The following is a 27,485-nucleotide window of genomic DNA, read 5'->3' on the forward strand; positions in this document are numbered from 1 at the left end:
TAGTGGCAGTGACAGTTCACCCAAATACCGCCATTGACTTGTGTTTACGATCGCGATTAGTGTTGCGTTAGCGCAAGAAATCGTTGCATATCTGCTTTCAGTTGAATAACGATTGATGGAAAGCTCCAAAAATGGGGCTAGATTTTGACCCACTCGAGTATTGCAAGAAATTAAAGAACCAACAGCATTCGCCCCCGTACAGCTGCCCTGTTGACAAATGTGATCGATCCTACAAATCAGTGTGTGGACTCCAGTATCACCTGGTCAACTATGACCACAATAACCCGCAGCCTGTCCAAGCACTTGTGACACCCAACCGGAAGAAAGGACGTTCGCGAATAATTGCCTCGCCTAGCACCCCGGTCGACGCCAAAACCTCACCCAAGGAGGCTGTCACATACTGCGAGGCGGAGAATTTCGTTCAATTCGACATTGACGGCAAAAGTATTAAAGTGAATGCCGGAGAAGACCTGCCCATCATCTCCAGCGAGGACTACCACAAAATGCTGGAACGGGGCGATTTCGGCCCAACACCCGAAGTACCGCCGGAACCACATCTGAAACTCCCGGTGGCCGCGTTCAACGAGATCGAAGGATACAACATCTGTGATGCGCCCGCACGCCCCAATGCCTACATCAGGTTCATCGAAAAATCTGCCGAGGAACTCGATGGGGAGGTGGAGTACGACGTGGATGAAGAGGACACTACCTGGTTGGCCACTATGAATCACAAACGGGAGGAAGCTGGGATGAATCCTGTTGGAATCGACACGCTTGAACTGCTCATGGATCGGCTCGAAAAGGAATCGTACTTCCAGGTAAGAGTAACTATTAATGAAAGGCGACGCGGTCCATAATAGGTAGCTTCGTCCCAAGCCGAACAACTGGTTAGATTATAGTCAACAGCATTATTTGCCGATCTGCTTATCTCAAACAGGAGAATCTTCCTCTAAACCAAAGTGAATTAAGTGTCAGGGTAGGCATACTCTGCTGCCCATGTGTATTCAAGGGTTAACCCTGAGTTGACCTGCTCCAAAGAAACAGTATAAGTTCCTTTTCATTACACTTTTGTACTTTCGACCGCTGCCTGCTAATAATAATCTAACTTAAGGTTTATTCCTTGGGTCTGATTTCTGGATCGGGCCGCGCATATTGGCACAGTTCTTGGACGAATGGAAGGAACCGTGCTTCTCTTCTGCTTTAGATAAGCGCAAAACTAACTATGTTAATGACCAGCTTCTCAAAGATAATTTCCCCCACTCACCCCACATCTGAAAGCCGGTCAAGCTACTGAACTTGTTTAATCCCCATCGATCGTATACAATTTTCGAATTTACCATCAATTTAATAAAAAACAGTCGATGGAATGTCCGCGAAGTTTACCATCAACAGGTCCCACACTTGCGTAGTGGTGTCCTAATAGAAATAGTTACGAGTCGTTCTTGCGTATACGATCAGATACAGTACAAAGGCAAATGCGAGAATCTTGTTTAATTACTTTCTGCTCTTGCTGGGATATATCACGCATATGGGGAAAGTTTGACGCAACTTTGAAATCCGAAAGCAGCAAATGCGAGCTACAATGCCATTGAAGATGTTCGAGATTGCATTTCATTTGATGATCATGAAAAACGTCTGATATCTGCTGCTCGTGATAAATTGGCACTCATTGGAAATGTCCACCAACACAAATTACAAGCTGTTATTTCCCGTCGTTACCGAGCCATTGCACTATTGACCACATTTCATTATAAAGTCTAAATTAACGAGAGAAATGAAAAAAGAAGCCAACGTACAACGCACAAACAAACGTAAAATAAATCGACGGTTGCTCACGGAGAAGCATCGTCATCTTTACATTGCATTTCTGGATCTAGAAAAAGTGTTTGATTGTGTGCCATATGGGCACATCTGATGATGCTCTGTCGCAACACCTAGCATCAGAAGAGCTCGTGCGCTGGGTTTAATTTGTCTACCACGATTCAAAAAGTAAAGTTCGCAGTATAGCGGGCATATCAAAACCGCTTCGTGTCTCTGTCGGTGTTCATCAAGGAAGCACCTTGTCACCGCTCCTCTCTTTTCATGTTATGGACACTCTCACACGAAATAAATTTCGAATGTTGTTAACCTTGCTGCGTCACATCACTCCGTCCCCAGATGAAACCTAGGGGTTTCAGCGAGCGAACCCGGAACCGTGTTCCCCATCATTCGGCGAAACGAACGCGACGTTGCTTTGGGGCGCAAACGGGCTTCATCCTGGACAAGGAGACACCCTTTTTGTATCCCCCGATCTCGAGCTGGAAGAAACGTTCTCCTCGCTCGAGAACACGATACGGGCCTTCATATGGAGGCTGCAGCGGCTTCAGGACAGCATCCGTCCTGACCAGGACGTGCGTGCACGAGTCCAGTTCCTTGGGAGTGCAGGCAGGTGCGAATGTGTATCGGGTGGAAAGTGTGGGTTTGAGGCGGTGAAGGTTGTCTCTCAGCAGACACAGCAATCCAGATTCTGTGAGACCCGACCTCTTATCGAAGACCGGGTCACTCGGGAGCCTTGGGCTCTCCCCGTATGACAGCTCCACGGGGCTGGCAGCAAATTCCTTTTGTTGTTGTTGTTCGGAGGCCAAGTATTACCAGGGGCAAGACTTGACTCCAGGACGGATCGTCGCGGGCAATAATGGCGGATTTCAGCGTCCGGTTCCAATGCTCTAGCATCCCATTGGATTGCGGGTGGTATGCAGTAGTCCGCTGGCGTTTGAATCCCAGGAGTTTGCATAACTCCGAAAAAAGGGTGGTCTCAAATTGCATTCCCTGGTCAGTGATAATCACTGCAGGGACACCAAAGCGAGGGATCCACTCTCGACAGAGGGCTTCGGCACAAGATTGCGCCGTAATGTCCTTTAGAGGTATTGTCTCACGCCACCGCGAAAACCTGTCGATGATTGTGGCCTACGATGTCGAGGTGTATTGTATGGAATCGCTTGGTAGTGCGTGGGAATGCTCAGACTTCTTTTTTTACATGCCTGATGTCCTTACATTTCTGGCATGTGATGCACTCTCTGGCCCAGGAGTTGGCGTCCTTATTCATGCAGGACCAGAAGTATTTTTCGGTGGCCAGCCGATTTGTCGTCCTGATGTCTGGATGCGCTAAGTCAAGAACTGCGTGGAACACTTCCTTGCGAAAGGTGGCCGGAATGTATGGCCGGGGTCCCTTTTCCGAATGCTCGCAGCAGAGAGAGAGGTTCGAGCCGAAGATGGGCAACTCCCGAAATCTGTATTTGAGGTTGGAGTTGAGGCTCTGAAGCACTGCGTCATCCTCCTGCGCTTTGGCGAAAGCCGAGAAGTCGAGTGAGGCGGGGATGTTTACCTCGGAGACACACTTCAGCAACTATGTTGTCCTTGCCGGACACGTGCTGTATGTCGGACGTGAACTGGCTTATAAAGCTCAGGTGTCGACGCTGACGAGGAGGCGCTTTGTCGGGCTTTTGTTTTAAAGCATACGTGAGAGGCTTATGGTTCGTGAACACTCTGAACGGCCTGCCTTCTAGGGAGAAACGGAAGTATTTAATACTCAAGTACGCGGCGAGAAGTTCTCGATGGTAGGTATGGATGGTAGAACCTTTGAAAGGTTTGCGCCGTATTGCACAGCCATCCGCGTGAACTCGAAGAGTCCAAAGGGTGTGCATATTGCCGTCTTTGGAATGCCTTCTGGAGCCACAGGGATTTGATGATAAGCCTTGGTTAAGTCCAAGGTCGAAAAGATGCGGCAATTCGCGAGGTGATGCACAAAGTCGTGGATGAGTGAAATGGGATATCGGTCAGGAACAGTCTGTGGACCATGTGGAGTGGGGAAAACCAACAGCTGCCTAAAGGTCTGCAGATTCAGAATTCTTTCCGTAAAATAGCCAGCTTCTGGGGTGGTAGGGGACGCACCTTTGAGAAGATAGGGGAAGCAGTGGTGTTAATGTGGTGCTGCATATTGTGCTTCACTGGTTTAGAGAGACTATATTCGGTAGTAATCTGGCTGAATTTTTGGAGGATTGCCCGAACACGTCAGTGATGTCCTCCAAAAGTACGGAAAGATTGTTTTTAGGGTGAGATAAGATTCTGCCTGACGAATTAGGTTGGTGGTGGAGTCTATAAGGGACCTGTTCTACAAGTCCACTAGCAACCCATAGTGACATAAGAAGTCTGCGTACAAAATGGGGAAGCTGACATCCGCCAGGATGGATCGCCACGGGAACGTCCTACGCAAGCCAAGACTCACGGCCACTTGCCTATAACCGTATGTGTTAGTACGCGAGGAATTTACCGCTGCAAGTTTCAAAGCTTGTGGGAATAGCCGGTGGTGCCGGGGCATGGGAAGAACCGAAACCTCCGCACCAGTATCAACAAGATAACTGCGCCTGCTGAGAGGGTCATAAATTGTTAGGTGACGTTTCGCTGCGTCGCCAGCACCCCCCGCGGAACTAGTTTTTTGAGGCAGGCGCGAATTTACACGAGAGCATGCATCTGGTAGCTTTTCGCTGAATCTACGATGGTACCAACAAATGCTTAGGTCCATAGGCTGTCCTTTCGAATGTTGTTAACCCTGCTGCGCCACAAGCCAATGGAGAGTTGTGTAATGAAATCGCTTCACGCATTACCGTAACCTGGATGAAGAACTGACGTTCTTCTTGAGCGATTTTTCAACGAACATCTTAAATCCAAAGTTTACCGGTGTAGTGTCGTTTGCCCTGTAGCTCTCTATGGTTCTGACTGTTAGCCGATTATAAAAGACAATGAATGGCGGCTCACTGTAATAGAGACGAAGATGTTGTGTTGAACTAATGACTCAACACGCCATAATCACATCCGAAATAAAGTGGAAACAGCAAACAGGTGGAAAATTTGGAAGAGAAGTGTCTTTGATGTTATGGTCACATAATTCACGTTAACGAGAATTCACTTGCCAAGATTGGTCTGAACATCAAAGCTCAAAGCAATGGTGGCTTTGTGGCGCGGCAGGATTCGCGGCATTCGAAATTTATTTTGTACAGAAAAACAAGATATCGGTTGCTTAAAATAATTTCAAATTATGTTTTAGTCGATTGGGCGTGTTGTAAAAACTCCGCCATTTTCGATCACCATATTCGATAATTTAGTAATTTGATTATACAAATCGACATCGACTGGTTCCCCGATCTTCTCGAAGGTGCATCCTCTACCATCCCAGAAACTGGCTTTTGCACGGAAAGAGTTTGAACAACTCGTTCAACAGGATATCTGCAGGCCCTCAAACAGCTGTTTGTCTTCCCCACTGCATATGGTCCCTAAGCCAAACGGCGAAGGCGCCCATGTGGGGATTACAGAAGGCTAAATGCACAGACTGTTCCTGACCGATATCCAATTCCACTCATCCACGACTTTGTGCATCACCTCGCGAATTGCCGCATCTTTTCGACCTTGGACTTAACCAAGGCTTATCATCAAATCCCTGTAGCTCCAGAAGGCATTCCAAAGACGGCAATATGCACACCCTTTGGACTCTTCGAGTTCACCCGGATGACTTTCGGATTGTGCAATGCGGCGCAAACCTTTCAAAGGTTCATCCACTCGGTCCTGCGAAACCTCGACTTCTGTTTCGTATATGTGGATGATGTTTTGGTCGCTTCTTCCTCAGAGTCTGAGCACTTAGCCCATCTCGAGTGCATTTTTCAACGTCTCCTTGAGGCCGGGTTAGTCCTAAACGTTGAGAGGAGGTGAAATTCCTCGGCCACTCCATTTCCCCTGAAGGAATACAGCCCGATTTAGACAAGGTGCAAGCGATTACAAGCTTCTCGTGTCCGAAAACTGTAAAGGATTTCCGGAGGTTCTTGGGCATGCTAAACTTCTATTGTCGTTTCCTGCCAAGGGCCGCCCAACACCAATCCGTTTTGAACGCGTACTTGTCTAGTCCCAAAACTAAGGACACACGAGAGGTCGTGTGGTCTGAAGAGGTTGTCTGCGCGTTCAATAAATCGCGACAGCAACTGGCTGAAGCTACACTCTTGCCATTTCCTCTACAAGATGCACCTCTAGCCGTTTTTGTTGATGCCTCTGACACCGCAGTAGGTGCCGCTCTTCACCAAAAGGTGAATCACGTCGGTGTCACCAATTTAGAAGTTAAGAACAACGATGTTCACTGGTTATAACACTTCATTTATTTCATAAAAACCATGGTACCGACAACTTCAACAAAGAATTTTATAGAAACTTTTTATAGGAATCTTTTCACATTTTCCAATAACACAACTGGTGCTTGTTATTTTTATTATTTTTCTGACATCTTGTATCTTTCGGTTCTCATTTTTTTCTCATTCCAAAATATGACATTTCTCGTCACCTACTCTGCTCTTCACTCCTGTAGCGAGGTCTAGACTGAGTGGAGAGCGCCGGTGACGTCATCTGTCCGCTGGTATTCGCAACATTCGAAATAAATTTCGAATGCCGCGAATCCTGCCGCGCCACAGCTTGATGCGCTGGATGGTGATCTGAAGGCTTCGCGACTACATCCAAATCGGGCCCCTGACATATATGCCCATGCTAATATAAAAACAGTAGAAATACTTATGCAACACATTGTGAAAAGTGGGTGCAATATGTTTGGCATGAACGTCACTTTCGTTCAAAATGTATTATATATATATAAATATTTTATTTCCGTGGTTTCTCGCTCTTTCCAAAAAAGTTGTTGGTTTTGTCGGTGGTTTTTTACGTTGTTTCACATGCATGCGTCTTTGTTTTGTAATGATTTGATTTGTAATGATAATAAACATTTTGAAAAACATAAAAACGAATAATGTCCACTATTTTTAACTTAGCTATATTCTACATGCGTAAAAATCGTTGTGTATACACAAAAACCAATTCGACGAAATTTTTGAAGGACTGATTAGGGTTAAATCCCACCATTTGTCTTTTTTAATGCACTAATGTTCCAAACTTCATTGATATATTGATTCGATGAAGACTTTCATAATTAATAAAAGACTTGGGAATACTCCTTTGTTGAGGTGCAGAAACATCATCTTAATAAGTAATATGATATCACATCACAGAAGTGATATTACAGTCCTCGTTCATTGAATTAGGACCAGTCAAATTATTTCACAATCTGGGGCTTTCAGTGAAGTTTAAAGGGGGGCTTCCCATACATGCAAAGGGGGGATTTAAACAAATTTCAGCGGATATAGTCGTGTAGGGTATCAAATGAATGGTCTCGATTGGTACTTTTCGAAACTGACATTAATTTTGGCGTGAATTGCAAAGCGGGTGAGTAAGGAGTCAAAATGTACGCACTTAAAGTGACACAGGACTCATTTTCGGAAACTACCCATCCCGAAAATCAGAAAAAATCAGGAAAGTGCGCTTAGATGAAATCTAGGCCTCAAAATATGTCTTAAAAGTCTCCTAAACTTACTAACAGTATATTAGAAATTTTATAAATTTACTGAAAAACTCCCCTTAAATTCATCCTAGGACTACCAAATTTCGCGCCAACATCGAAGACCTCATTCCGCATACATGCCAAATTTTATGGAAATCTGGCGATTAATGCCAAAGTTATAGCAGTGCAAACCTCAAACCCAAAATGATAGCAGTTCAAACGTATCAATTTCGTGCGAATTAACAGCATCCTAAACCATACAAATAATATGATGACGTCATAATTAACGAGAATAATTGCCATTCGAGTGAAATATTAAAATTCCATTCATGAAGAATCTATTTCTCCCCAGCCCTTTTTAAGGTTTTGTGTAAAACAACACCTTATTAAAATCGGTTTACTGTCTGTCTGTTTGTCCGTCCGTCCGTCTGTCTGTCCGTCACACGCATTTTTCTCGGAGACGGTTACAGCGTTTGAGACCAAGTTTGGTAGAAAAGTGGGAACTGTGAACGCATATAGTAAATTACATCCTTTTACCTCGAATTAAAGGGGGGGGGGGGGATAAGCAATCGCTTGTTGTTGTTTATTATGTCTTAAGACGGTCTTCTCCCGTCAAGTGTAAATTTCAGACCTATTTTTGGGATTTATTTGCAAAGCAACTACTGAAGACTTTTTTTATTTAATTTGTACATGTTTTGGCTTATCAAAAATATTTTTGAAAAATACCCATATTTTATCCTATGTCCTTGAAACGACCTTACCACAGTCCTTATCGAAATGTCATGGGCGATTTTGCGGCACCTGAAGGGTCATTTTATCTATTCAAAATAAAAAAAATGTATTTCTTATTAATAAGTGTTTCGTTAGCTGTGTTCCCTTTCGGGTTTTTTATTATTTTGAAATTTGCAAAAGGATGTGTCATTTTATAAAAAAGTTGTATTTTGCGCTTTCTTTTAACTCTTTAGAGACTGTAAAAACAAAACAAATCGAAATTTTCTTTCTTATTAAGAAAATGTTCTCGATTGGCCGCATTTTCTTCTCTCTGTTGAATATGGGCCCTTTTTGCAGCGTCACTGACCGTATGCTCGGAATAATCGATGCGTTTCTCGATTCCCAAAGTAATCCCCAACACGTCCAAACTTGCAAAGTGGACAAAAATCCTTCCTTGAAAATCATTACTACTAAGTGGGTGGCACCAACCACCCATTTGCCCGAGTGCAAATATTTTGGAGTCAAAATCCAAATATGACTTCCCAGATCCTCATATGATATCAACTGTACAATGTGGAATCGATGGGCATTCTGTCATACTGAAAACTTGTCAAGTCCTTTGGGTCCCGGCCTGACACCACTTGAGAAGCGGAAGACTACACTATATGGGATGAAAATATTTTACCATCGAGCATATTGTGAAATCAGAAGTAAAAGGATATGCGCGCTTCAGTCGACAAACAGAGTAAAATTAAAGTACGTAGGAATTTTTCGGATGCAATAAAACCCGCTTTCTTATTATTATTTCTAACATTACATGTCATATCACATATTACAGGTTATAGAACTTATACAAATCACGGATAGAGTATACATATGCACCATGAACAAGGATTGCACCTTAGATAAGAAATGTGAAGTGCAATAAATAAGGTCCTCACAACTTTTGAACAGCACATATCATACAACTACTATATTGATCTCGGCTACCTTGCTTAACCCTACATTTGGTCTATCATCAGCAGCATACACACATCAAATGGCAGCCGAACGATAACATTACGGATCAATTTTACTTAAAGCAAAGAATCTGCATCCACATATTGCACCTGAAATATTTTTTCTAGCCGAAACCCAACGCAAAGCGTGGTCAACGACGACCTGTGTAGCATTCGAGAAAAGAGCATTTTTAATGGCGGTCCAATGCTCAACGACATTCTCAGGCGGGTTACTCAGTACATCTGCCGGCCGATCAGCAAGATAGCTCTCTCACTGTCGAGCGAGAGTTGAATTATACAAGCGGTCGATGTTGAAATTATGGGATCGGAGCTCCCCAACCATGCGAGAAGTGGCGGACGCAACACGTAAGCGACCATCAAATGGCGATCCGTTTCGTGACCGATGTCGGCGCCTCTCTTGTTCCGCACATTCAGGAGACAACTTCTAAACCAATTGCTGATCGCAAACTCGTCAATCTGATTGCTCGTATGGTGTCGGCCAGTTGATACCCAACTGATCTTTTGGCAGCTTTTGTGCTCGAAAACGAGGCGGTGAAAACCTCAGAAATCCACAAACTTCCCATCATTAGCGTTACGGTCGCCAAGACCATGCTTCCCATCACACGTCCGAGCAAGGTGTTGTCACAACCCATATTGGCATTCATATCACCCATTACCATCACAATGTTACCTTTAAAAAGCCTGTCCTGAACTACATGTAATTGCTCGTTGAAAGAATCCTTATCCACTATATCTGAAGTCTCCATACCGTATATCTCAATACAAGATGATATTCATCTGCGTAAACATCCATATATATTTATGTTTTTGCTTTCTAAGTAAAGCGGCAATTTGAATCTGTCTTGTTGTTGTAAATTTAAGTTATTCAGAAATGCAAACAAAAATAATCCACTTTGGAGTGTTGTTGGCACATATGGTCCGAGCACCCAAAGCAAGAGAAATAGAAGAAAAGAATGCGAATATCCGTTTTCTTGTCGTTAATAAGAAATGTGCGACAATTTGATCAATTAATCGACACACAATTGCATCATCAAACGAAATTGTTTCAGGTTTCATCAGTTCTCCTGAAACATTTTTCGAATAGTTTATTACAGCCTCGTTCTTTTTCAGCACTTATATCTGAAAATTGAAGTGCTATCATGGAATTGAAAAAGGGTTGAAAAAACAGGACCAGTGCGAACTCTTTCGTATTTCGAAAGATATTCATTGTTTACTAAAGTGTATGGCTGCAGGAAATGCAAGTCAATTTGCATTCATCTTCTAATGTTGTAAAGGAATTACCTGCAATGGTAGTGCGGCAGCTATCACTATACCGATTTGCAAACTGGATCAATACATTTTCACCTTTTTATATCCTCGTCTCCTTATAGGCCTGCGTATTATTTGCCTTGCAAAATTTTGGATTCCATACTTCGCTAGTTTTGATGGAATGTATTTCGCGAATTTAGTTCTGACACGATTTACAAATAATTAATGTTTTCATATGGGTTGTAGCTTTCTGAAAGGTGTTCGTCCGGCTTTGTTGGTTTGTTTGCAAAATGTATATGTACGCTCATCATCAAAACAGATATGCAGACCGTAGCAAAGCATGAAATCTCTAATGAGACCTAGCTTGAAATGTCGGTAGGAATCTGTACACCATAATACTTGAGTCGTTTGGGAGTTCGGTTGGGAATTAGGGATAACATATGCGATGGTTTCCAATTATATACAATATATTCGAAAAATAAAAGAGCTTAGCAAGTCGAATGCCATACGAATTAAATTACATTCTGACATGTAATAAAAAGTGGATACTTACAACTTTAATTGTAAAACAGATTTATTTACTCGTGGATAAATAAAAGAACTCATAAGACGTCCAAATTTTATCACTGCCACTGATCGCAAAACCGTTCTCTATGAGACCGTTTGCACATCAACATTGGCCGTTGATTGTTGTTTTGCAAATCGAGCCACCGCTAAAAGAGCATGAGGAACGCAATGACCCCTCGCGAATAAAATAATGGCAAGTTCCTAAGAAAAGAAAAGAAATGATCTCACTTACATGATGTCGAAGAATCGTCAAATCAATGTAAAATACAACCCAAAAAGCGGACTATGCAACTCTCGAGGTTACCAAGCCTCATAAATGTTTCATCAACCTAGATACTGGGCTTTGGAGTGAAATGAAGGTCTGTGAAAAAAACGCGTCTACTGTAAGTTTCTGGAAGATAACACCCTCCCCAAGTTAGAAGAATGCGAACCAGTGTTTTACAAAGATTTTTATGATAAACTGGATACTCGGGCCGGCGAGGGAGATTTGTATTGACTTGCCAATAGACGACATCAACGCACATAAGATATCGAACACTTCTGTCGCCTTAAACGAACGGTATCAATCGACTAGCCCCAACGGATAAGTGGCAGGAATATTCCGAGCAAATTTCAAGGGAAAAATTTACTCATTGTCTACTTCCAAAAGCACTGCAACATTTGGACGACTCCGCCTGTAAATACACTGGGGCTCAGAGATGGCGAGGAGTTTGACGGGGCAAGAACCTTGTTGGCTTAGTCAGAACTAAGTGGCTAAGGAGAATATCTACGTTGTCCACCAAGAAACTCTGTATTCATATTTAGTTACTGGATTCACATTGAGTTGAAGAAGTAGGCTAGTGCTTCGTGATTTAGTTAGCGCCGACCCAAGTCTGTACGGGATTTTTCTGAAGTAACTGCAGTCATGACGCTTTATCAGAAGTTATCTAGTACCATGGAACCGGGATGCCCCCCCGCGGGCATATGTCTCAGGAAAATTTCGGAGAAATGTGCCCTCGTACTCTGTAAACTCAAGCGGAGAGTTGCGCTGTACAATTCGAGCACTGAGCAATTCATCCACCGGTCTTTTAAATAAATTCAATTGCATGACCAGTGTGAGACCAAACTACAGAAGCATATTCAGGAATATTACAAACAAAAGAATGTTAAAGGCTGACTGAGAATGGATATCCATGAATCGATGGGAGGAATGAATGATAATGGCCGACATTCTCGAAGCTCGGGTGAATACGTCGACTTAATGAAGATTAAACCGGATTTAGCTGTCCAAGATCACACGGAGATCACTGCAAGAGGTAATCACCGTTAAAAACTGTCCATTGAGCTTGTAAAGCGGTATCAAGAGAGAGGTTTTGAACGAATAGGATAATGATGAACAACTTCTCTGACCAGTAAGGGAATCAACAACAGAAAACAATTTTAAATAGTTTTCACATAAAAGGCTAAGAACAGGTGAATAAAGAATTAGGATTAGTCATGAAAACTGAAAACAGAAGTGTGTCGAGGTTTGGGGCCCTTTGGTACCGACGATAAAGGAAATGGAGAAGAGGTGCCACTATTGAAGAAGACACGATTTATTCTACCATGTTAGTTAAGATCTGAACGAGAAGAGAATAGTTACTAGAAATCCATACGATCGGAATCAAAAGCTTTGGAGAAGATTGGATGGAGATACTTTCCTATATTCAGAGACTTCACGACGAGTAAATATGTAATCTATCCATTGCAACTTCCATCTTCTGATCAACAGGTCCAGAGTACCCCGACGCAGGCAAGTATTGACGAAGACTTGGAGCTTTTGAATAACAGTGAGGCTCAATTTCCATGTGCTACTAAACCACGCTTCCTAAATATTCAAATAGATCAATGCCTTCGATGATGAGAGAGATGACACTGAGAACTTCGGTTTTGTTGGTGTTTATCTTCAATCCAACTCTACCTGTCTCTCTTTCCAAATCCAGAACATTTGGCCAAGCACCAAGACCCGGTGAGAGAGCCAAACAGGTATCATCATCGTAGTCGAAGAGTTTGAGGAAAACATCGGTGGCAACCTTGACGGACTATGCTTTGAACGTTCAATCGACCGAAATTATATATCGCTCTGATAATAACTATTATTTTCTCTGGAATGCCCCTTCTGCTGGAGTGGAGATCTGGACTCTGTGCACTATTACAAAATAATTTGCAAGATGTTGATGTGGTGCAACAAAATACAGAGCGGAAACCAGCCTACCCTCTGTCCATTAACATTTCGAGCAACAAGCTCATAAAGTAGTGAATATTTTACGAAAATGTTTTCTATGGGTTGCCATACTTATTTCCCAGCATTTAGTCGTCAGTCCAGGAAGTACCTAATGAGTCACCTTTTTTTATGGAATACCATTATCATTCTCAAAACCTTTTTCTTTTTCATTAAAAACACCTTTTATTCCAGGCGGCTGCCAATGGTCAAAGTGGCGTGGAAGTGGATGACGATGCTGTTTGTTGCATATGCATGGATGGAGAATGTCAAAATACAAATGTCATACTTTTTTGTGACATGTGTAACCTAGCAGTTCATCAAGATTGTTATGGGGTAAATAATCAATATTAAATCCTGATTGTAGAGTTATTCTTAAAATATTCTTTACAGGTTCCTTACATCCCTGAAGGACAGTGGCTGTGCCGCCGATGCTTACAATCTCCAAGTACACCTGTAAGTTGCGTTCTCTGTCCCAATACAGGAGGCGCTTTCAAGCAAACTGATCGTGGATTATGGGCACATGTTGTATGTGCACTTTGGATTCCAGAAGTACGATTCGCAAACACAGTGTTCCTAGAACCAATTGGTAAGAATATACATGTAACTTTCGACAGCTTTTTTTGCATTTTTGATCATTTCTTCCTCATATATTTCCAAAAAATACTGAAATTTTATCTGAAACCTTGCTCTTAATTTGAACTTGTGAAATTTTCGTCGACAAGACGTTTCAGCATTTTTTCAAATTTGCCTTTCATCACTTTTCAGATTCAATTGAAATGATTCCACCAGCTCGTTGGCGCCTTACCTGTTACGTATGCAAGGAAAAAGGGATCGGTGCCTGTATCCAGTGTTTACGTAACAACTGCTACGCCGCGTTCCATGTTACCTGCGCTCAGCAGGCTGGGCTTTACATGCGAATGGACACGGTGAAAGATAGCGGAAATGAGGCACATCCAGTACAGGTTCAAAAAATTGCTTATTGCCATACCCACACACCGGCAGACGCGAAAAATGATAGCGACTTCGAAAAAGCCCGAGAGGAGACACGCCACAAGATGAAGGAAGCAAGAAAATTATTAGCGAAAAAGCGATCAAGCGTTCCACTTATTCTAATTCCAACAATTCCGACGGATCGTGTACAAGAGATTTCGGGACTAGTTAGTATGCAGAAAAAGGCTCAGTTTATTCAACGTTTGATCGCCTATTGGACGCTGAAAAGACAATACAGAAATGGCGTTCCATTGTTACGACGGTTGCAGAGTCAAGGACAAAGTCATTCCAGCTTCGGTCGAAACGGTATTGAAGGTTTGATACTATTGCTTTGCGCAATGTTTCTTTCTAACCCACTAATGCTTAATAGGGCAGGAGATGACATGGTAATAACATTAATGTTGGTTGAATGTTATTTATTGTTGCGCTTGTCATTTTGTTTCACATTTTTCAACATCATTAATTTTTTGGGCAAGAAACGCACCCTTGGAGCTTTCTTGCTCCAACCATATACAGTTTCTACATTAAATCATTAATTACAGTTAAGAAAATTTTCCAAATTGGATCGATTCGGCAATCGTATTGACTTTTACTTTGTTCTATTGTACCTAGAAATATGAGACAAAGGCGCATTTTCAATTGCTTCAATAGAAGTTCTTAGTTATTATATTTTTCGCTTTCACAATTTGCTTTGCCTGTATGTTTTCTGTAATAAGTAATTTCGCTACATACTAAAATTATCGCTAGAATTTGTCAAAACAGAAAAGTTCATTGTGACAATATTATCCCAGTTCCCATTATTTATTTCACATCCTTTATTCTAACCATTGAGCCAAGCCAAGTTAAAGAATTGGTTCGAAATCGGTTGAGGAATGGCATTAACGCTTACTCATACATGGTTACTTCAATCATATGTTACATTCATAATAACATATTTCATATTTTGATCACTTAACATAGCTTAGTAAGAACATTTAGAAATTGGTAAACATTTCTCCAACCACGTTTACTACTACCGGCCCTCAATTATGGACCTGCTCCCTTGCAACTACCGTATCGCTTATAAAACAAGTTGGAATACCGGAAACTGATACTTCAGGTATAAAGGTTTTGGGTTCATCTTGTTTGAGAAACTTTCCACGCACGTTTTTCCATTCTTACATAGCTAAAAAATCAAAATATTCCTTGATATATGTATTTCTAAACTCCAACTCCGCCGTTTATATAAGTTCACTTTACCTTATGATGGCAACTTAGATCATATATCCGTTGTGGAAAGTACCTTTCGATTTCCTGACTATATTCCTTGAAAAAAATGTTACACAACCCTTACACTTAGCGGAGAAAGATGCCACTCGTTGAATATAAAAGGACTTACTGTCTGAATTTCGTAACGATAGGTTTAGTCATTTCCGGGTAAATCGGACAGACGCGCATTGAATCGATTCTAATAGCGCTTTGTTTCACACAAAACCTTAAAAAGCTGATCTCGCCTAAAATCGAATATGCACTAAGGTTAATATTTGTTAAAATTCCGTCTTGGTGAAGTGCCTAGTGTGATTTTTCAATTATATAAATAACATTATTATTTTAAAAAAATTTCGTATGCTTTAATTTGAAAAAGCACATTTTATGCGTTTTCTTTCCAATTTTATTTATTCCTCTGTTTTTATTTTACTTCATTTCTCATGCGTTACAAAAATGCTTATTTTGTTTAAAAATGGATCTTGTCGCCATTTGCAATCAAAATGCTTCGTAGTCGAGATGGCATGCTTTCACATAATACTAATCTTACTAATTCTGACGAAAGTCCATTATGTCAAGTACATTTAATGATTTCCTTCAATTGTTATTAAATATTATCGAATTTATAATGGCATATATTTCGCTTCATAACGACAAAAACCTCCTCAATGGGGTTGAGCTCCGGTTTGCAGACTATATCAGGGACTTAGTCCCTAAAATATCTTAAACAATTTAATTGGTCGTAATTTATTTGTAAAAGAAAAGCAACAAAGGATCCATGTAACAAAATGTCTACGCTGTTCTCACGAATGTCAATCGATAGCATGGCGCAGAATCATCCTAAAGGCCCACTTTTCAGTGTGCTCAGTTAAAGTCATGACAGTTTTTAAGGTTTTGTATGAAAAACATTAGAATCGATTCAGTATGTGTCTATCTGCCCGTCACACCCGATTTGTTTGGAAATGGCTGAACCAATGATCGAAATTTGGTGAGAACATGTGGTCTGTAAATCCCTTCACATACAACAAGTGGCGTCATTTTATGTTGAGTTTAAGGACGACTCCCAATACATGTGAAAGAGGAGTGTGACCACAGAATATAGTCATGTAGAGAATCAAATGTCATGCATGCAAATGGGGGGTGTAAAAGGTCGCGGTTCAAATCTCGCTGCTGGCAGTCTGATTTGTATCATGGTTTAACGTCGGACACCAGTCGACTCAGCGGTGAATGAGTACCTAAGTCAAATCAGGGTCATAATCTCGGGCAAGCGCAATGCTGACTACATTGCCTCCTACAGGGTGCTGTAATCCTGGAGTGTATCTTCACGGTCTTGATTGAAGTACTCTAACACACTTCAAGATCCTGATTGTTACGCCAACGATTATTATTAGTGCTGGGGGTATTTAACTTACATAATTATATATGTACACATGCATACTTGGCACATAGAGTGAGTCAAACGCGTGCGATAAATTTAGATAGGTATGTGCGTATATATATATATGCATATGCTTGTTTGTTTAGAATGAATATAATATTCATGTCTTTAATGTGCACGTATGTATGTCTCCAAGTTGAGAAATATATGAATGAACGAATATATGAAAATTCCTTACATAAAATGAACACAAAACCTTTATACCGGAATCGTCCTGCTTGTTTGTTTGATATTTAACCGATATCGAATACGGATATCTTCTTCTTTTTCTTTAGCCTTTGTCCCGTTCATTAGCCGGGTCGGCTCGTCGTCATCGGTTGCACCATTTTGTTCTATCAAAGGTCTGATCTGGATGCAATCGCGAGGCTTTCAAATCCCCATCCAGCGTATCAATCCACCGTTGTTTCAGCCGGCATTTTGGTCGTTTCAGACCAACCTTGGCAAGGGAATTCTCATTAACGGTATTACGTAACCATACCATCGAAGATGCCTTTCACGCAATTCTCCCACAATCAGTGCAATCCCATAACGATCGCGGATATTGTCATTTCAGTTGTGATCAAAATGTGTCACCCCACTAGTCCAACGTAACATCTTCGTCTCCATTACCGCAACACGCGGTTCATTGTCTTCTATAGTCGTGGACGTACGTGGTGGACGACTTTACCGCAAATTTTAGATTTGCGACGTTAATTGATATGTCGATCACAAAGAACATCAGCTGTGGCGATTTCATGACGCAATTCTCCATTAGCTGTTAGCATGGACCTGAGATATTTAAATCGCTTAGTTCTGAACAAGTCACTTCCACTGACAGCGATCAAAAATTTTAATAAGATTCAATTTGAGACGGTGTTGCATGAGGCGATCATTCCATTTTTAAAGTAGTTGGTCGAATCATTTTTGCTATCAGACGTATGGAAAACATCATCTGCATAGAGCAGTGCATAGAACGCTAAACGTTGGATGCCCCCTGCGACAGTGTCCGTAATCAGAACACTGGTAGAGACACGAATCGGTTTTGATGCACCCGCCAAACTTCGAACTTTACTTTTCGGATCATGGTAGAACAATTAAACCTAGCGAACGAATTCTTCTGGTACTAAGTGTTGTTGTAGACCATACCAGATGAGTTCGTGTGGCACACCATTATTTAAACGATTTCGCGAAGAGGGTTGTCAAAAATGAGTTGAAAAATGTTCATAGTATGAGACATCAACCGGATCAGACGGTAATTTGAACATTTTGCTGGACTACCATTCTTTTTCTATATTGGAACGGTGGTACTTTCTTGTCACTCAAATGGTGTTCTGCCTTCCTGAATAACCCGATTGAAAAATTTGCTGAGCTATAGTGTTGAGTCCCACCTCTTCGTTATCCAGAGCTTGGAGCGATCTCGTCAGGTCCCACATCTTCGTTATCCAGAACTTAGAGCGATCTCGCTAGGTCCTGTTGCTTTCCCCAGTTTTATTCGTTTTGTTGCTTCCTCGATTTCACTCGGCACCGGCAGAAGTGTTCGATATCCTGTGTGTATTGGTGTCAGCTTTTGACAAGTCGACACAGATCTCTTTCACCATCCCGAGTGTTCATCGTAAAGATCTCTGTGATGAACCGCTCGGGTAACAGCAATCGCTTTCTTTGCTTCCCGGTTAACATTCAGTACATTTGTCAATTGGCCAGCATTTCAATGTCGAGAAACTTATAGTAGATATGTTTCTACCTTCATTTGAACATCGTCATTCCAAAACCAAGTATCTCGATTGATGAACCGCTTGCCTGGCCTAGTAACCCCGAGGGTTGCATAGACCGCTTTGTGAATCGTGTTTTTAACTTGGTTCCATGACTTTTCCTTCCTTCTGTCCTTCCCTGCTTTCTTCGCAATTGTTGGTAATGATGTAAGTGAGATCATCTCTACTTTCTTCTCACGAAACCACAATTTAATATGCGGCAGGCCAATGCGTTCCTCACGCTGTTTAATCGGTAGCTTGAAATACAGATTTGATTTGCATAAATGCAATTCATCTTCTATAGAAAGAATATGGTGCAATGAGGAGGGCTGATGATTAACCATTGATGCTACTACTTCGTTCGTTACATTAAAGCTGCTATTACTCGTTGTTATTGCGATTATTTGCTGCTAACATGCATCTAAGAAACAGTTTTGTGGGATTTTTGATAAATTCAAAATGTTCTCAGCATTTTTATTATTCATCTTGTAAGCGGTTATTCTAGTGTTAAACGCGTAAAACAGGGTATCATTTTAAAAGTGCTGTAAAAAAAAACTGTAGAAGCTACATGCCTTTCTATTGAATCTATTGAATCTTTAAAATATCATGATTAGAAAGATAAGGGATTGTAAGGATAAAAGGTGTTGAGAGAACAGATGAGTACGATTTTCTTCAACGTTCCCAATCTGCGTGACTTGGGCGAAATTACCTTGAGAACTTGTTCACGTTTTTCTTTTAATTCATAGCACACAGCATGAATTCTTTGCATATATGTAATTGTTTTCTAGTTGACGGATAAATCCCGTTACATCAAATTTGATTATTCGAATTTACCAGAATTACTAGGTAATCATACAGCAGCATTACAACCCTTCATAATCGAGAATTTATCTTATGTGAAGATAGCTATAAATTCAAAATATTCTCTCATATATTGGCAAACATTCAGATGTATGTATTTAAGACATATCTCATCCCAAGCAGACAGACAGACAACAGACAATGTTCTATTACCGCAAAGACCCATTTGCTTTTCGCTCGAAGACGAACGTCTGCTTCTCATTCCTTGAAATGAACATCACACGCCTTTCGACATATTTAAACCTGCGAACTGAAACTGAACTAACCGAAATGTGGTAATTGTCATCTAGCGAAAACTGTTTGAGTTCAGTGGGGCCGTCTACTACGCGAGTAGTAGATGACGGGCTAAGAAGCATTGGAATACAATGAATTCACGTGGAATATAGAATTTTGACCTTCTATAACTTTGTTAGTAATAGTTGGATTGCATTCAAACTTTCCAGAATTGTGTCTTATATTATCACTTATACATACTGATGCGTGTTTCGTACTTCTAGAATGAACTTAAGGTTAAACTTCTAACATGTAGTAATATGCTATTATTAACTTTATTTGAACAGATATCCTAATGTTATGTATTTTGAGGCCTAGATTTTGTATATATGCATAACTGTGACTTTCAGATTGTTTGGTTGGATAGTTCTGAAAACAAGACCTGCTTCACTTTTTGGGGCACACATTTTGAGTCCTCACTCCACCGCGTTTCACCCAGTATCAAGAATAAAATCATTTGAAAAGTACTAATTAAATACCACACATGACTATATTTTGTGAAAAAATTTTGCTCCTCCCTTTCACGTAATAATCGTTGGCGCGACAATCCAATTCAAGACCGTAACGGTACACCACAGGATTACAGTGCGCTCTAAGAGGCAATGTGTTCAGCGCTTGTTCGAGATTGTTACCCTGATTTGACTCAGGTACTCATTCACAGCTGAGTACCCAGAAAGATTTCAACCGTACGACAGCCTAGTGCTCTAACCACTGAGCTATCCGAACACCTTAAACCCAATACAAAATGATGCAACTCGTTGCACGTATAGCGAATCACAGACCACATATTCTCACCAAATTCCGTGGCGATAGCACAAAACTTTAAAAAAGGTAGGTCTTTAGCTATCGGGATTAAGAGGGTTTTATTTATTTTTTTTGGGGGGGGGATGAAGGTTATACGAGCACTCTTCCTCCAATTAGTTGGGAAATGGGCGTTGAGGAGGAAGTGGTTGATAAGTGAGAAGAAGGTTGAAATGCAAGGAGGATATTTTCTTAGGACTATGAACACGATTTTGTCTAGGCCTACCGATTTCTTGTTTTTCGACATCGTAATCGAAGTTCGCTGTGATAAAATGGATAACAATTTCGTATTTTTAAGGGTGTTTTTGGCATTATTTTTAAAAAAAGTGGTGAACATTTTTTTAACAGCTGCAAAATTTTTTATTTTGGCTATTTTTACTCATATTCTTAGAAAATTAGTCAGTAATGTAATATTAAAAGCTTTTTGGCTTCAGGTAAAAATAGGAGTCGCTGTACGTCCCAAAGTTGGAGAAGTCTAACAAGGACCTTCATTGAAATAATATCACGTATCTTTTTATTTATTTTTGGTTTAAATTTTTCAAAAAAAATTCAAATCTTTGGAATATGACTAATATAATGTTCAAATTTGATTGAATTCAAATTAATTCTTCCCACTAAAAAAATCCCAAAGACATACGTGAAAATATGTCGTCTTCTAATGTGGTCTTTTCCATTAAGTTAAATAAGTTCTAAATAACTTAGAAGCACTTTTGCAAGTATTTTCACCATTCGATCGTGAAAATTAAATCTGGAACTTGGCTGACATCAACCTTATATCCTAGTTACAATCATTAGGCCAATTACGTGCAATTATAAGCTACAAGCAAACAATTATAAGCAACAAATAAATTGGGATAATTACTTTTACGAGTTGCTGTGGAGAGTTAGATATTTATCATTTGATTCCAACCGAACATTGGAAGCTTATTTAATTCAAATATATTTCAATTCTTAAAACTCATAAATGATTTACATAATCAGCTGCCATTGCTGCCGTTGCGTAGTAGCATTAATGTATTTTTTACGTTACTTCTTTAATTAATTCAAATTTAATTAAGAAGCAACATTTATAAGAGGGTAAATATGATCAATATCAATTGTAATTGTGTAAGAAGTAGGATCAAATTTTCATGTTGTTGCTAGTGCAGACATCTTTAATAGATCTAGGGGTCAACTCTTGAATTTTCGAAGAGACAAAATTCTCTTAGTTGAGATGATTTTTCAGTCTGACGTATTTACTAGCGGTATGCTTAATCGCTTCCACTAGGGTCCTGATTCCCAAGTCTTTATGGAGATCAACGTCACGAAAACTCTAGGAAGCACCGGATGTCAACCTGTGAATACAGGTTGTCTAATTATTTCAACATACGATATTTTCCACAAATTTTAACTTTGCATAATATCATTCAATAACAGTTAATGGATAATTTGTTGCAAATAAATTAAAAATGGTGAAAATAGGAGAATTGAGCATTGAGAACCGTTCTACGGTTATAGCAAAGTTCAAAATGGGGATTTAAGCCTTCGAGCTAACACAAAGATATGGAAATTAACGACATATCGTATATATATTTGGGACGGTGGAAAATATAACCGGATGTTATCGGATGCAACTGGTATTAGGCAGTATAGAATTATTTTCAACGGCATCAGGGAAAATTAATTATTCCCACAAAAACTATTACCACTAGATCGAGACAACTGGTAAATGTGGAAGTGAGGAACAGAACAGTCCAGAGAATATGTAGGGAATCAAATTCAAAACGTTACCTCGTCTATAAAATGTATCGGTTATTATATACAAGAAAAAGCGTTAATTTGCAAAGACTCATATTTACAAGCCTTTTAACTTAAGGAAAAATATTTTGCAAACCGATGAGATTCTCGTCATATTTCATGGGCGTTATGAAAAGTGGCACATGTCACTACATCAGAAATTGTAAAAATAAAAGGTTGTAAAGCGAACACAAGAACATGGTAATTTTAGGGGTTTATTTCGTACTATGGGGCTAAAGATTTAATTCCTATCATCATCATCCACGGCGCAACAAGCGGTATCCGGTCTAGGCCTGTTTTAATAAGGAACTCCAGACATCCCGGTTTTGCGCCGAGGCCCACCAATTCGATATCCCTAAAAGTTGTCTGGCGTCCTGACCTATGCCATCGCTCCATCTCAGGCAGGGTCTGCCTCGTCTTCTTTTTCTACCATAGATATTGCCCTTATAGACTTTCCGGGCTGGATCATCTTCATCCATACGGATTAAGTGACCCGCCCACCATACCCTATTGAGCCGGATTTTATCAACAACTTGACGGTCATGGTATCGCTCATAGATTTCGACGTTATGTAGGCTACGGAATCGTCCATTCTCATGTAGGAGGCCAAAAATTCTTCAGAGGATTCTTCTCTCGAACGCGACTAAGAGTTGGCAATTTTTCTTGGTAAGAATCCAAGTCTCCGAGGAATACATGCGGACTGGCAAGATCATTGTCTTGTTCAATAAGAGCCTTGACCCTATGGTGAAACGTTTCGAGCGAAACAGTTTTTGTAAGGTGAAATAGGCTCTGTTGGCTGACAACAACCGTGCGCAGATTTCATCATCGTAGTTGTTAGCGGTTGTGATTTTCGACCCTAGATAGGAGAAATTATCAACGGTCTCAAAGTTGTGTTCTCCTATCTTTATTCTTCCCGTTTGACCAGTGCGGTTTGATGTTGTTGGTTGGTTGGTTTTCGATGCTGACGTTGCTACCATATATTTTGTCTTGCCTTCATTGATGAGCAGCCCAAGATCTCGCTTCGCTTGCCACCTGCTCGATCTGGATCGAGGCAGTTTGTACGTCTCAGGTGGTTCTTCCCATAATGTCGATATCGTCAGCATAAGCCAGTAGTTGGGCGGACTTAAAGAGGATCGTACCTCTTGCATTTACCTCAGCATCACGGATCACTTTGTCGAGAGCCAGGTTAAAGAGGACGCATGATAGGGCATCCCCTTGTCGTAGACCGTTGTTGATGTCGAATGGTCTTGAGAATGATCCTGCTGCTTTTATCTGGCCTCGAACATTGGTCAGGGTCAGCCTAGTCAGTCTTATCGATTTCGTCGGGATACCGAATTCTCTGATGGCCGTGTACAGTTTTACCCTGGCTAATTCCTATCACTGGCGGTAATCTGGTACAGAATTGTTATCTCAATACTAAATGATCAAGCGATGAATAAAAGTATCTGGTACACACCATATATAAACGGAATACGGAATACTAATTTATAGATTAATAAATTCATTAATTTAATTTTTAACTAAAATCTTGTTAAATTAAAAATTATTTTATTGAAGTAATTATAGTCGATGTGGAAATGCTTTTGCCACTCAATTATTCTCAATGTTAATCAAGAATTGTTCCTAGTATTCTTCATACTGAACAGAAACTACTATGGAAACCATCAGCGAGTAGGCGTTTTATTTTGTCAATAACACCCGCTTGCCAAAACTTTTCAAATGTTTGCGTCTTATCTGGGAATACTGCTGTGCAATATCTTCTTCTCTCAAAAGCATTGTTTATTGCTGATGCAATTCGGTGGACTTGTTATACTGTAACATTCCCTGTTGTTTCGTAAATCTGGTTTGGTGATCAGGTGTCAGGTTGCTGTCTGCTAGGATTGACAATAGCTTCTAGAGTTGAAGTTTTTCGAATATTTTTAATATGGTGAGAAGAAATCTTATCGGTCTGTACGATTTGATTTGAATGGCATCCCTTCCAGATGTTGGAATCAGTGTCACAATTGCATTCATCCAACAATTTAGGCAATATTGCAATGAAGACTTAATAGAGCAGTTTGAGGTCCTTTAAATGGCAACTATTTCTACATGAAAGGAACATCTGGGAAGTTCAAGTGGTGATGGAGGTTGGTTGAAATAATTCTTACAGATGAGCTGTGAATACCTTTAGCTCAATTCCCTGTAGTATAGATGAATGGTTTACAAATCGTTGTGCACTTATGTTTTTGTACGTCCAAATGAGACAATCAATCTCCCAATTAGCTATCACATTTTTGAAATCTATACTATGAGGTGACCGCCATCGATTATACTTCCGGTGGTTTCATTTCTATAAACACTACATCAATAGAATGTAATCTTGCCATGGTCTAATCTTGCCCTAACCGCTAACTTCAACTTTCAAATAAGAAAGTTATCATCTTAACTAGTGATTCACCCATTTTGTGCCAACTGTATACTACAATTTGTAATCTTTCCTCTTGATCATACAAATCGGCTTTCTAGACTTATTAAGTGAATTGTTATTGGAAGCGTGAGAGAGTTCAAGGGATTAATTAACTAACCAGTCTATTAGACTATCCGTATTAAGCCTTGGCAAACTTGTGCAGCAGTTTAATAATGCAAAACAAGACTCTGTTATCTCTTTGAAATGATCAGGAAAGCAACTTCCACAAACTTGATTAAATCATTATGAGAAAGGATCTAGATCCTTTTTATTTATATTTCGTTCCCAATGAAAGTTTTATGTAGAAAATCATAAGACCTTTTCTAATATTGCCAAAAATAGTGAAAAAGATAAAAAGCTCACATCGTATATGGTATAGTACACCCACCTCAGCCATCATGACATGAATCATATTCTAAAAGTAACACCCTTCGCTTCTATTATTAACCTTTTTTTTCTGAAGTTAACATTGCCTGCAGACCTCTGGTCATGATATAAATTCTAGTTTAGTAACAATTTCTTATTGTGCAACTTTCAGGATCTCCTAACAGTTCTGAACTATACCAGCACAAGAAAAAATGGCAATGTCTTCGACAAGACTTGGAGCGAGCACGTTTACTTTGCGAATTAGTTCGTAAACGTGAGAAACTGAAAGCTGCCCTTATTAAAACAACGGAGCAGGTGTTGATGCTACAGCTCAATCCTCTCGAAACTGCCATGTCTAAATTATTGGACATGCTCGAAGCAAAAGACACTTCGGAGATATTCATGGAACCGGTGAACTGTGAAGATGTTCCCGACTATCGTGACATTGTCAAACACCCCATGGATCTTGGCACCATGCGTCAAAAATTGAAGGATGGCAAATATCGAAGCCTCGACGAAATGGAATTCGATTTTGATTTGATGATTAAGAATTGTTTGGCATATAATAACAAAGATACAGTTTTTTATCGTGCAGGCATTCGTATGCGAGACCAAGGTGGACCATTGTTCAAAGTTATACGGAAAGAATTGGAAAGAGAAGGCATTGTCGACCAAACGCAGACGAAAAGTGATGACAATATTGTTCAAGAAATCGACGATGAATACAAAGAACTAACGAGCCTCCCGCCAAATGACGCTCTCGTGGAAAAACTACTTATTCTCTCTGATAAAGCGCAAGCACTGCGTAATCCTACACAGAGAACAAAGCGTGTTAAGATAATACGTTTAGAAATGTCTAGAGTACGAAAAGCTTTGACACGCGCAAAAATTGCTGCGGTAAGTTAATTTTCGATGTTGCGGTTTTCAGCCGTTTCAAGATAATTTCCTTTAACATTTTGTAATTTTTTCTTTTTAAGTCAAAAGCGATATCGGACAGTTCGCAATCGGATGCTGAAACAAAAGAGCAAGAACCAGTAGATCAAACACCACCTTGTAGCCCTCTTAAAAGCATATGTAACAGCGCTTCCCCATCAGGGGTCAACCGCCGAACCGCTGTCCTCTTCACACGCAAAGCTCAAGCGGTTTTAAAGAAACCAGAACAAACCGCAAAAGAAGAATCCTCTTGTGAAATGGCAACTCTCGAAAAAGTCAAATCTCCTAAACGTAATTCAAAAAACAAACGTCCTTCCAATAGGCGGAGTATCGAAGATGGTGAAAGTCAGCGCGATAAACATCGCAGCCCTACATCAAGCCCAAAAAAGTCTCCGCACAAAGAAAATTTCGAATCAATTCCAGACAGTTTTAGACTGTACAGAGCAAATCCAAATAGGGAGATATCTGAAACTGATGAGAGTGAAAGCGAATACACGGACAGTCCTTGTAGCAGCTGCTCAGAGTTTAGTGTGAGTGGATCTGGATCCGATTTTGACTCAAGTTTCGAAGAGGATGGAAGTGGTAATAATTCGGACATGGTATCCAACGGCGAACAACACGCTCACGAGGGACTCAAAGCAAATCCTCCGCCACACGACGAAACTACAACGGCATCAACACCACAGCCGAAGGACGACAAAGGAGCACTTGAGCCACTTCAACTGGTTTGGGCCAAATGCCGAGGTTATCCTTGGTATCCAGCTCTCATTATCGACCCAAAAACTCCTAAAGGATTCGTCTACAATGGAGTACCTTTGCCCGCTCCTCCGCAAGATGTTTTAAATTTAAGGAAAAACTACACAGAAGACGTATTCTTGGTCCTGTTTTTCGATGCCAAGCGCACATGGCAATGGTTGCCATCAACCAAGTTGGAGCTTCTTGGTATCGACAAGGAACTGGACCAGTCAAAGTTGGTGGAGTCACGAAAGCCCACGGACCGGAAAGCGGTGAAAAAAGCTTACCAAGATGCATTGCACTATCAAAGTCAGGTAACCGATTTGGAAGGACAAGGTCCCGGAGCTATTGCTTAGCTTTTAAGTAGATTTTTTTTGTTTTTATGGCAATGAAGTTTGTGTTTTTCTACTCATAGGCATGACAATATATGTAGTTAACATAAAATTAAGAAAAACAGGTATTTCATTTATCCTATTGAATTTGCAGCATTTTTGATCAGGGTCCTGAAGTTAGGGACCCCGCAGTGACAGCAGAACTGCTGCAAGGCACAAATGTTCCCTCTGATCTGACGATATAGACGAAATGAAAGGCTCAGCTCAGACTAAATTCTCACTGGTTTTATTTATAATGTTACAAATTATGTCGATCCTAATGTTGAACTGCTATCAATATATTTTTCATTACAAAATTCTACATTTTTAT

General features: G+C 40.5%; 1 protein-coding gene across 3 annotated transcripts; it reads left to right on the top strand.

Moving 5' to 3' along the window:
- LOC119650627 (peregrin) lies at positions 1-27,471 on the top strand. Of its 3 annotated transcripts, XM_038053545.1 has the most exons (7): positions 1-818; positions 13,385-13,525; positions 13,583-13,778; positions 13,958-14,497; positions 25,288-26,012; positions 26,093-27,097; positions 27,270-27,471. In XM_038053545.1, the coding sequence occupies exons 1-7, from the start codon at positions 132-134 to the stop codon at positions 27,276-27,278; spliced, it is 3,303 nt and encodes a 1,100-aa protein (XP_037909473.1). In that variant the 5' UTR covers positions 1-131; the 3' UTR covers positions 27,279-27,471. The 3 variants fall into 3 exon arrangements, with proteins under 3 accessions (XP_037909473.1, XP_037909458.1, XP_037909466.1); XM_038053530.1 differs by lacking the exon at positions 27,270-27,471 and having other exon boundaries at positions 26,093-27,252; XM_038053538.1 differs by lacking the exon at positions 27,270-27,471 and having other exon boundaries at positions 13,958-14,488; positions 26,093-27,252.
- The last annotated feature ends 14 nt before the right edge of the window (positions 27,472-27,485 follow it).

The sequence above is a fragment of the Hermetia illucens genome, chromosome 1 (assembly GCF_905115235.1).
Source record: "Hermetia illucens chromosome 1, iHerIll2.2.curated.20191125, whole genome shotgun sequence".
Taxonomy (NCBI): Eukaryota; Metazoa; Arthropoda; class Insecta; order Diptera; family Stratiomyidae; genus Hermetia; species Hermetia illucens.

Coding starts and splice junctions, on each gene's coding strand:
- LOC119650627 (XM_038053530.1), top strand. CDS start 132: ATGGGGCTAGATTTTGACCCACTCGAGTATTGCAAGAAATTAAAGAAC. Junction 819..13,384: donor AAAAGGAATCGTACTTCCAG/GTAAGAGTAACT, acceptor CTTTTATTCCAG/GCGGCTGCCAATGGTCAAAG. Junction 13,526..13,582: donor TTCATCAAGATTGTTATGGG/GTAAATAATCAA, acceptor TATTCTTTACAG/GTTCCTTACATCCCTGAAGG.